Consider the following 12280-nt stretch of genomic DNA (forward strand, 5'->3'; position numbering starts at 1 on the left):
CTCCATGAACTATAACCCAAGGTGAGGCTAAGGCATCTAATCTCTGTATCCCAGCTTTTCATATTTCTTTTCTTTACAATACTTTAGGTTACATTATTATGTATTTAAAGTAAAATTTTAACACCACTGGAAATGAGAGTAACTAATAACTTAGTATTATAAATAAGTTGTCCTTTCAACACAGATTTAAATGATATATGCTCTAAATATATAAATGACAAAATGTTGAATAAAATAATCAGTAATTATTTTCTATTTCATGCCCATTGATGGGAAATAGAACCATTTTTGGTGTCTCTAAGGTAGAATGCTACTTAAAATGTGTAAGGCCCTGTTTGTGGTCTCCCCACATTACCAAAAACATCTGCAACTTTTAAAATGTTCTCAGCCAGGCATGATGCATGATGCATGCCTTTAATTTCAGTATTTTGGAGGTAGAGGAGGAGGATTTCTGTGAGTTGGAGCCCAGCCTGGGCTACAGAGGGAGTTCCAGGTCAGCCTGAGCTAGAGTGAGTCCCTTCCTTGAGAAAACCAAACAATAAAAATAAAAATAATCTCAATTGATTTAGTAATGCCCATTTCATACTGTGTTGGTAGAATTGTAAATTAATAAGGACTTTACTGAGAACTATTTATACTTATTGACCAAAGATACTTTATGTCATTTAATTAGCATCCAAGTGGTTAATCTTCCACACACACATATGAACTACCTAAATTAACAATTTAAACAATTTTGATAGATCAGCAATGAGCAATGACATTGATTTAGCAATAGCTTCCCAAACAACAACAATAAAAAAAGCTTAAGCCTGACTGGATTCACTTGTGAACTCTATGATGCTACACATCCAATTTCCCTATTATCCACATCTTGTACAAAGATGTCAATTGTAACAATTGATAATTCAACATCGATGGGTTATTGTTATCAAAAGCTGATTCTTTATCTGGATTTCTTCTGTTTGAATATGATGTCATTTTTCTGTTCCAAGATCGAATACAGGATTCAACATGACATTTAGGCTCCTTTTGGTTGGGACATTTTCTTAGACCTTCCTTGTTTTTGTTGACCTCCAAAGTTTTGGGGGATAGAAATGATGAAATATTCCTTAACTATAATTTGATGGATGCTGCTTTTACTAGGCTGGGTATTCTTAGGAAGAGATAGAGGCAAAGTGCCATTTCTATTCCATAATATCAAGAGCAAGTTTGACCTGTCACAGTTCATGCTGACCATCCAGCTGACAATTATAGCATTTTAATGGATTTTAAGAAATATACTGAAATAACAATAAGGACACTTATTCCTGGGTGAAATCCCTATGTTATATAATCAGGTTAATTTTGGGAGCACTCATGCTCTTGGATCACAAAAAGAAAAACCATGCATACCACATATCTTTTATGCATACATTATAGCTACTATATATCATATGTCCAACTATTGTACACTATCTAACAAACGCACTTAAATGTATGCATGTAAATGTTTCCAAGTAACATTTTATGGTTTGTTACAAGACATCAGTTCTGGAACTGAAGCTGCTAAATTCAAATGATGTATTTGAAACTCTGCTACAAGTTACTGAAAGCTCCTTCCAAAATTATTTGCAGATTTCATTGAACAAGACTGCATCAGAACGTAATTTCTTCACATTTCATAACCCAGCTTATTATCGTTAATAAAATATATCAATATATTTGGAAATAGGAATATTTCATTATATTTTTCTGACATCCAAGCAAGCCAGAACATGCCCAGTAATGGATAAAATTTGAGGCTTGCCGGGCGTGGTGGTGTATGCCTTTAATCCCAGCACTCGGGAGGCAGAGGTAGGAGGATCACTGTGAGTTCAAGGCCACCCTGAAACTACATAGAGAATTCCAGGTCATCCTGAGCTAAAGTGAGACCCTACCTTGAAAAAAAACAAAAAACCTTGAGGCTTGAAGTGTAGCTCAGCTGGTAGAGCGCTTGTCCAGCATAGACAAAGCCCCAGGTTCAGTCCTCTGCACTGCAGAAAGCAGGCATATTGCTTCACACCTGAAAGCCTGGTACTTGATATGTAGAGGTAAAAGGATAAAAGTCATCCTTGGTTAGTAAGTTAATGACCTTCCTGGAATGCATGAGCCCCTATATCAAATCAAATAAAATAATAAATACATAAAATTTGTTAAGCATGAACATTAGACTAAATTACAATGTGGTTTATGGGACAAGAATAGTGATTTAAAGGTAAGTATTTCCAGTCTTACCTAGCATGTTCTTTCATTTGAACAAGATTTTGTGGTTTCTCAGATGTCTTGCCCTGACTTTGTTGAGTCAAATCATTTTCAGTGTCAGAAACATTGCTATAATATGTCTTCTCTGATATGTCCATTTCATTGCTTTGGTGTGTCTTCTGTTTTTCTTCCACCTGCAATAAAATGTTGATGTTAAGGATAACCTATATTCTTAACTCTTTTCTCATCTTGACTTAATCACAATTAACCTAATTATCTCTTTAGTTAATAAAACTATTTTTAAGATTAGTCTCAGTTTATAGATCATTTAAATTTTGTGAATTATATTTGTGTTTAAATTGAAGGAATAAGCTGGGTGTGGTGCCACACACCTTTAATCCCAGCTCTTGGGAGGCAGAGGTAGGAGGATCGCTGTGAGTTTGAGGCTACACTGAGACTACATACTGAATTCCAGGTCAGCCTGCACTAGTGCAAGATCCTACCTCAAAAAAAGAGGAAATAACACTTTTTTAAATTTTTCAGAAGTATTCTTTATTTTAGGTTTCTTATAGAATTTCCTTTCTTCCTTCCTTCCTTCATTTCTCTCTCACTCCTTTTCTACTTTTTTTTAAAGGTAGAATCTCAGTTTAATTCAGACTGATCTGGAATTCACAATGTAGTCCCAGAATGGCCTCAAACTCACATCAATCCTCTTACCTCTGCTTTCAAGTGCTTATATTAAAGGCATGTGCTAACATGCTTAGCCTAATTTACTCTTTTCTATTTAGCTTTGCGTTACCTGTATGACTAATACAACTAAAAAAAAAAAGACATAAAAAGAAAAATTTTTCTAGATAAGGATTCATAACTATCAGAGGTTGCATTTTAACATTTTCAAATTGATTGTGAGCTCATACAAGCGTGAAACTATAAAAATGTCATTAAGGCTGGCATGGCGGCACACGCTTTTAATCCTAGCACTCGGGAGGCAGAGGTAGGAAGATCACCATGAGTTCAAGGCCACCCTGAGACTACATAGTGATTCCAGGTCAGTTTGAGATAGTGAGACCCAACCTCAGAAAACAAAAACAAGAACAAACAAACAAACAAAAGTCATCAAAGTCAAGTCTGTTTCCTATCATGCGTTAGCCTACATAACAAGAAGAAATAAAAGTGGCCGACTAAGGGAAAACTTGCAACAGAATGATGGTGGTAAAAAATCTGTAATAAAAGAAATTGCTTACAACATCACACATTGTTTTCTCCAAAAACATATCAGGTGACCTTTATAATTTCATGCATATATTATCCTTGATAAGAACACATGCTATGCTACAGTTTTAATAATTAAGGTCAAATTCACAAATAATTCTTTCTATAACAAAAAAGAATATATGTGGAAAGGAAGAGATACAATCACAGGCCATGATCCACTGGAGGAGGTCAATCAGTACTAGCTCCTTTTCATAGTGAGTGAAAAATGAAAAGTCTGAGTATTTCTCAGAGAAATTTTAAGGGAATGAAAAATTTGGAATGGAATATACACTGTTTAAAAGCTAGAAATCATATAAATATATATTTTAATTTTTATTAACATTTTCCATGATTATAAAAAAAATCCCATGGTAATTCCCTCCCTCCCCCCCATATAAATATTTTTTATAAGGGTTCTATAATTTATATTGACTATGCATGCCTTAGCAAATCTAGAAACATCATTAAGGCTATACACCATTGTACAGTGAGAAAGAAGCATAAAAACATTCATTTGATGTTTTAAATATGCTGTGTACACTTCCAAAGAGATTAATCTCTCTTCATTGCTAGGACACGAATGATGTTGCTCACATTGATACACTGCCATTCTTGAATGCACCACCACACCAAACTGAGAAATATTTCTTAAAACCTGATTGCAATGACCCCATCACCGTAATGAATACAAAGCAATACATATTCTTGTAGAGAATGTACACACCACAGTGAACTAGAAACTACAAGAAAAGATTCAGCCTTTGACTTTGGAATTAATCACTGATTAATGAAAGCATCAAGTTTGAGCACTGGGAATATTGACCCATTCACTTGAATTCTGGACCATGACATGCTACTTACCCATAAGTTACTAGTAGGAACTCAGCCATCAGACTTGGTTTTGAACTCTTTTTTTTTTTTTTTAATTTAGTAGAGAGAATGGGCACACTATTGCCTTCAGCTGCTGTAAATGAACTTGAGATGCATGTGCCACCTTGTGCATTTGGCTTATGTGGGTCCTTGGAATTGAGCCTGTATCCGTTGGCTTTGCAAGCAAGTGTCTTGAATGCAAAGCCATCTGTTCAGCTCGTGAACTCATTTTTTAAAAAAATGACATGTTATGACTTTATACAAGTGGAGGCTCAGATTATCAGAAAGCAAAATTGCAAAGCCACTGAAAGATGATCTGTGGCTCTAGTTGAATGCAAGCTCTGGCAACACACTATCAACATGCAATCAGATAGTAAAAAAAGTAAAATTAAAATGGCATGCATTATCTTCTGAGGCCAAGACACATTTATTTATATAGGTCTACAGTAAATATTGAAAGTTAATACACAGTATATACTCAGTTTTGAAATTAGAATTTTCCATACCATTGGTATATCCATTTCACTGTCTCCACGACTGGCTTTCTGTATTTCTGGTGTCAGGGTATGAACTGCTAAAGCTTCTAGAAAAAAAGGGCATTTCAATTAAATGAATTGCCTGAAAACAATAGCACCAAAATGTAGAAAATAAAAACCATTAATCATAGTAAAATTTGTATCAGTAATTTTCATTTTTAAAAAATCTGACCCTTACTTGAATACATAATTCTTTTGAGATTCGTTGGATGTTTTTTGGCTTAATCTAAGGAAAGCTTTATTAAAGTAATGAGCATAATGCTAAATGACTCCACCTCTATCATCTCTCTTTATTTTATTTTATTTTTTGGTTTTTCAAGGTAGGGTTTCATTCTAGCCCAGGCTGACCTGGAATTCACTATGTAGCCTCAGGGTAGCCTTGAACTCACCATGATATTCCTACCTCTGCCTCTTGAGGGCTGGGATTAAAGGTGTGCGCCACCACTCCTGGATTCCATCATTTCTTTTAAAATATATCTTCATTTTAAAAATGCTTTTGAATATTTCAATTTAATGACTTAATTTGTAATGAGAGAGAGAATGGAGATAGACACAGGGAGAATGGACATGTCAGCACCCCTATCAAATGCAAATGAACTCCAGATGCATGTGCCCCTTGTACAACTGGTTTATGTGGGTACTGGGGATTTGACCCTGCATGCTTTGGTTTTGCAGGTAAGTGACTTAACCACTAAGCCATATCTCCAGCACTTCTATTAATTTTTGAACTGTAATCAAATGACTGGTACCATCTATATCCCTGAAATGATTCAGAAAAGAGAGTGATTACAAGGATCTCTTCATAAGCTTATCATCTCAGGTTAAATGTACAATTATCAAGATGTACATTTTGGAAACATCATAATGACATATCATCTTACATTATTCAGTGTAACATCCTTAAGACAGGAAAAAAACAAAAGAAATGTACTTTGTCATCAACTTTTCTATCAATTTTCCCCTGTGTTTGTAAATAGAGCAAAACAGAAAGAGTAACTTTTAGGATCCTACTCTGTCTATCAATGCTTCAGTCTCATACAAGAAAACATAATGGATTATGCTATCTTATCTTTGTTCTGCCCATAGGAGGACAGCTCTGCTCATGTTGCTAACCATCCTTGCATCACTGTGTGAGTGGTTGAACTTCATTGGCTCAACAATTATTTATGGAGACCTTCCTAAATTCAGGCCTTGGATATTAAAAGAGTTCAATGATAGGCTTAGGAATGGCTTTCCAAGACATGACACATGGTCTGGTGGTGCACAGCATGACAACATGTGTACTCAGAATGAAAACATTCATTAAAACATCAATAGGTTGGTGTAAGTCTATAGGAGAAAATATGAAAATCAGTGGTAAAGGACACACTAGCAGCAGAATGATACTGAAAGAAAAGGCAGCAAAAGTTATGGCCGAATATGCATATTTTGACAAAACTTGTTCTGTTAAGGCTTCCTAACTATCAGTGCTTACATTGTAATGCTTTCAAAATAGTTTCATGGTCAAAGTAGCATGAGACCAATTCCTAATCAAGTGTAATTCTTACCTTTTATTTTTGAAAGTGTGGTTTGTTTTCTTCTTTGAGAAATACTTATAGGACCATCTTCTTTCTTCTTAGAAAGAGGCTCAGAAATACTCTGTTAATAGGAAAAACAAGAGTTTCCACATCTTGTATGCATAAATACAAAGACATTCATACTTCCTGTTACTAAATCATCAAGTCTTCATCATAAGAGAAGCAGATATTCAAAACAGCATTTCTTTAATAGAGACCTGTGTAAAGTGTTATCAAGTTCAGGTCTGACATGATGCTCACCCAAGTGCAATAGTGGCATACAACCTTGGTGGGTAATGAACTGCTCTTGGATTGGCTAACATATCCACTCAGTGGAACAGATCCCGTAGCTGGAACTGGGAAACAAGACAGAATCATATCCAAATAACGAGTTTGCTCTCCAATATCAAGCTGCCACCATTCTTGGGCTACAAGAGGACCTACACCTATTAAATTCTCTCTAGGCTAATATGGTCATCCTATTTATCCAGTGCTGACTTCACTCTCTGCTGGTGAATCTGCTTCTCTTTTGTCAGATGGATGTAGAACCTGAGGGAAAAAATCAGCCCATCATACCTCATCAGGGCCCTTGCTGAAACCATAGAGTAATTGGGGAAATGAGCAAGCGTACTATTTTCTTGGTGAACCTGGTACCAGCACAAGGGTGAAGGAGATAGACACAGAGGACACTCAACTCCTACCAAACTAGAGATCCAGAGACACAGAGGCTCCCAAGTCCTCATCACTGAAGTAGACCTAAAATGAACCCAATATGGTTCAGGGAAATTCGCAGAAGAGTTAGAGCCACAAGTTGGGACATTACACACAGAGACATTGCCTCCTCCACATGACTGATGGCAACCCCCACAATGCATGGCCAAAATCCCCAAGGGGATAAGTGTCATCATCAATGAGGAGGATCCCGTCAGAGAGAAGGACAGGGATGAGGGTAAGGATGGTACCAACATGTGCTGTTTACACAATGAATATGTACATAACTAATAAAGACAAAAGCTCAGGTCTGTTTCTGGTCATCTTACAGCCTGTCTACCAGGAGGAAGCAACTGTGGCAAACTAAGAGAAAAAGGGAAACATTTACATGGACAGAACATAGGGATAAAGAATCTGTTTTAAAACTAGAAATCATATTAGGTTTAAATAAAATGATATATAGTTTAGATTTACTATGCATGTCTTCACCAATCTAGAATGATCATCAAAGCTATATACCAAGGCAAGAGAGAGAGAAGCATAAGAACATCTATCTGCTGTTTTAAATGTGACACATTCACTTAAAGATTTTTATTCATTTGAGAGCAACAGACAGACAGACAGAGAGGAAGAGAGAGAGAAAGAGAGAGAGAGGGAGGGAGAAAATGTGTGTGCCAGGGAGTCCAGCCACTGTTAAGGAACTCCAGATGCATGTGCCACCTTGGCATCTGGCTTACGTGGATCCTGGGGGAACTGGGGTCCTTAGGCTTCACAAACAAGCACTTAACCTCTAAGCCATGTCTCGAGCCCATGTACATGATTAATCTCTCTTCACTGTAAGGACACAAACGATCCAGTTCACATTGCTTACTCTGTCATTCTTGCATTACAGACATGACCACAAGTACCTACACTCCACATGTTTCTCCTACAATATAGATGCCCTCACACATGTTAATATGTTTGGCATGGGCTCGTGTCTTCGAATGGGCTTGTACCTCACAAGTGCAAAATCTTATTCTGAATGAGAAATACAACCCTCACACTGCCCTGGTGGCACATACATGCTCTCTCAATCTTCTTGGGTAAAATCCACCTCAATTTTATTCACAGGACTCAAAAATTTTACTGTGTTTTATCTGCTTGCATATTTTATACTATCATTATAATATCATAGGATATTTATGATATATGGAGTTTTAAGGTCTATCATAGAGAAGGTGTGACATAAGAGCAATGGTTTCCAACTGAAAACACATCAAAGAGCCTCACAAAGTCCTCATGCACCAATGAGAACACTGCTCACATACATCACATTCAAGTACTTTGTGTGAATTCAAATAGTGCAGAGTACTCAGAAGCAATTGTAACTCACTCACTTGCAATGGTGTAGGATAATTCTGATGACATTTGTGGCTATGGGGAGTTATTTAAAATTAAAAAAAATTTGTTGATTTTTTATGTATTTATTTGAGAGTGACGGGGGGGGGAGGGGCAGACAGGCAGAGAGCGAAAGAGAGAATGGGCACACCAGAGCTTCCAGCCACTGCAAATGAAATCCAGACGCATGTGCTCCCTTGTGCATCTGGCTAACGTGGGTCCTGGGGAATCGAGCCTCAAACTGGGGTCCTTAGGCTTCACAGGCAAGCGCTTAACCGCTAAGCCATCTCTCCAGCCCACTGGGGAGTTATTTTAAAAGCAACAGCCATCATGTCACAAGGGCACATTTAATAAATAGGCACGTGTAGCTGTGGCAAAATGAAACACAAAAGCAAAGGTGCAGCCTTTATGTTTGTAATTAAGGGTTGAATATCTAAACACATTTCTTTTTCCCCAGGTAGTATCTCACTCTAGCTCAAGCTGACCTGGAATTAGTCTCAGGGTGGCTTTGAACTCATGGTGATCCTTCTGCCTCCTAGGTGCTGCTAAACACAAATTTTGACCCATAGGCAATAACCTACCCTTAACATAAATTCAATTTCCTAGCCTTCAAAACTAGCTTGCCTTGAATCCAAAATAGAAACTGAGTCACCAGACTTAATTTTCATCTTAAATTCTGAGATATATTATGCTTTGATAGAAATGGAGACCCAGATTTTTATCATAAGGAACACTTGTAGAGCCCTGGAAAGATGATTTCTAGATGTAAATTATTACAGACTCTCTCAATAGCCTAAGAACCAGGCATGTATGAAAACTGTTCCAAATTAAATGATAACCTGCCAGTTACCTGTAAGTCAATCAAAGGGTATTTTTATTTGCCACATGCATATTTTGAGCCCAAAACAAGTATGAATACATGATTTTAAATTGAAGATTTCATACCCGTGACTCAGTCTTGTCACTGTCACCATGGCTGTCTCGGCTGCCTTCTACTTTCATTATAGGCTCTGCTGCTGCCATACAAAAAACATACACTTAGGTAAAATTCACTCAAAGAAACAGTAACTCAAACAAAAAATCTTTATAAAATTAAGTAGAAGGTTTTAATTATTAAAATGTTTGCAAACTTCCATTCAAAATTTGCCACCTCAGGCAATGAATAACATGCAAGACATACTTTTGAAAATATCATAGGGACATGTCAAGTCACATTTTGCACAGTGTCTTCATCCACCAAGAAAGTTATAAGTCAAATATAATTACACCATCAAAATTTCCTTCTCTTTTTCTTATTTCAAAGAAACTTGATATGAAACACTCTTGTGCACCACTTGTTTTACTTTAAGATTCATCCTTCTACAAAAACATAACTGTTTATTCTGTTTGCATACTTTAAAAAACATTTTTATTTATTTATTTGAGAGAGAGAGATACAGAAATAGGCAGGTAGAGACAGAGAGAGAGATAGAGAGGGAATGCATGCACCAGGTCCTCTAGCCCTGCAAACAAACTCCAGACATGTGCGCCCCTTTGTGTATCTGGCTTACATGGGTCCTGGGATGTGAACCTGGTTCCTTTGCCTTTGCAAGCAAGGCCTTAACTGCTAAGCCATCTTTCCAGCCCCCTGTTTCTGTACTTTTTAAACATGATGACAGCAAGGCTCCTACATGCTACGTCCCCATTCATGTTGGTGTGAATGGCTAATTTTCATTTTCCTCTAGAGTTATGTTATTGATGGAGATTTGCTTAATGTCAGTTACTAAAGTGGGAAAGAGCTCAGTGTGAGGTTTAGGAATGGCATGCAAACACTGTCCATGACATGATGTGCATGATGGTATGCAGCATTTTGTGCACTCTGCGTGGAAGCATGTAAGACAATAGGTATAGATACACAGAAGTCGATAGGTGAGAATACAGAGATTGAGTGAGAAATCATGCTCAGAAGCTGAATGATACCAGAAGGAAGAAAATGGTGAGAAAGTTTGTAGATTTAGGACAATTCTGCTGGATAAGGTTATATATCTACCAATCACAGGACATTTCCCTGTTTTCCAAAGGGAATGGTCATCATTAAAGCACTCAACATGGTTCCTAATCCAGATGGTCTGACCTTTTATTTGTACATTTGCCATTTGTTGTCCTGCTTTAGTAGTGGTGCCAGGTACATTGTCAACTTCTTTCTTCTCAGGAAGAGACTCAGGGATACGCTGCTAATGTAATTAAGAAAAGAGTTTTACAAAATCTATTCAGGGCTACACACACATGTATATTATATATTTCAAAAGCATCAACTCTTCAAAATAAATAGATTAAGTATTCTAAACCATATTTCTTCATTAGGGTGCTGTAAATCTAATTATGACATTCCTATCTATCTTCTACCTTCTCCAGGCAATAGCCAGAGGAAGTAACTGAGGGAGGTAAAGGCAAATTTTTCAATACAATGCTATTGGGAAAGAATATGTTCCCCAGAAATCGTTTAGAATAACAAAGTTACATTGTTTGCACCCTAATGTAGCAGGCTATTTTTATAATTTTACTCTAGTCCAGGCTGACCTGGATCTCATTCTGTGGATCCAGACTCAGACTGGCCTCAATCCCAGACATCGCCTCCTTCCTCTCTCTCCCAATTGCTGGGATTAAAGGCATGCAGTATCATACCCAATTGAGAGCTCTTTGTTAAAACTGAATTGCATTGACCCCATTAGTGTAGGGAACACATAAAAATACACATTCTCATACAGAGTGGACACACCACAGTGTAGTGGGAACTACAAGAAAAGATGCAGCATTGACTTTGGAATTGATCACTGATTATATGAAAGCATCCAGTTTGAGCTCTTGGAATATTGACCTGCTCTCATGAAATCTGGACCACCACATCTAACTTACCCATTAATTCTGATTAGGAACTGAGTCATCAGACTTAGTTTTGAACTCTTTTTTAAAATTATTTTAAAGTGAGACTGAGCACACTGGGGCTGTCTGCTGCTATAAGTGAACCCAAGCACCTAGCTTACCTGAGTTGTAAGAATTGAGCCTGAGCCCATTGGCTTTGCAGGCTAGCGCCTTAACCACAAAGCCATCTTTACAGCCCCATGAAGACATTTTTTAAAATGATATCTTATGCCTATAGACAAATGAAGGCTCAGATTATCAGAAAGGAAAACTGCAAAAAAATACTGAAAGCAGGCTGGAGAGATGAAATGGTGGTTAAGGCATTTGCCTGTGAAGCTTAAGGAACCAGGTTTGATTCTCCTGGTCCAGTGTAAGCCAGATGCACATGGTGGTACATGCATCTGGAATTTGTTTGCAGTGGCTAGAGGCCCTGGTGCATCCACTCTCACTCTCTATCTCTCTCTCCCTCTCTTTCTGTAATAAATAAATGAATAAAAATGTCTTAAAAAAACTGAAAGCAACAACCACCATTTCAGAATGCAAGTTTAATAAATATGCACTTGTATGTGTAGCAAAATGGAATGCACAAAAAATGCAGACTTTAAGTTTGTAATTAATGACTGACTATCTAAACATAAATATTGACCCACAGGCTATAATGTGCCCTTAACATAAACTCAATTTCCTGGCCTTCACAGGTAGCATGCCTTGAATCAAAAGTAGAAACTTAGTCACCAGACTTGATTTTTATCCTAACTTTCTGAGAAATATTATGCTTTCAGAGAAATGGAGACCCAAAATTTTACAATAAAGACAACTTGTAAAGCCACTGAAAGAGGCTGTCTAGAT

The 12280-nt window shown here is 37.1% G+C and overlaps 1 protein-coding gene across 1 annotated transcript in view; it reads right to left on the reverse strand.

Moving 5' to 3' along the window:
• Nucleotides 1–12280, reverse strand: part of LOC123462897 (protein MLP1-like) — a 146199-nt gene that overhangs the window by 22711 nt on the left and 111208 nt on the right. Inside the window, exons 75-79 of the mRNA XM_045157064.1 lie at nucleotides 10644–10743; nucleotides 9476–9546; nucleotides 6431–6521; nucleotides 4854–4930; nucleotides 2257–2417 (exon numbers count right to left, since the gene is read on the reverse strand). Of these exons, the coding sequence (XP_045012999.1) occupies nucleotides 2257–2417; nucleotides 4854–4930; nucleotides 6431–6521; nucleotides 9476–9546; nucleotides 10644–10743 (500 nt within the window). The remainder of the gene's footprint in view (nucleotides 1–2256; nucleotides 2418–4853; nucleotides 4931–6430; nucleotides 6522–9475; nucleotides 9547–10643; nucleotides 10744–12280) is intronic.

Source organism: Jaculus jaculus, chromosome 8 (genome assembly GCF_020740685.1).
Source record: "Jaculus jaculus isolate mJacJac1 chromosome 8, mJacJac1.mat.Y.cur, whole genome shotgun sequence".
In the NCBI taxonomy this organism is placed as follows: domain Eukaryota; kingdom Metazoa; phylum Chordata; class Mammalia; order Rodentia; family Dipodidae; genus Jaculus; species Jaculus jaculus.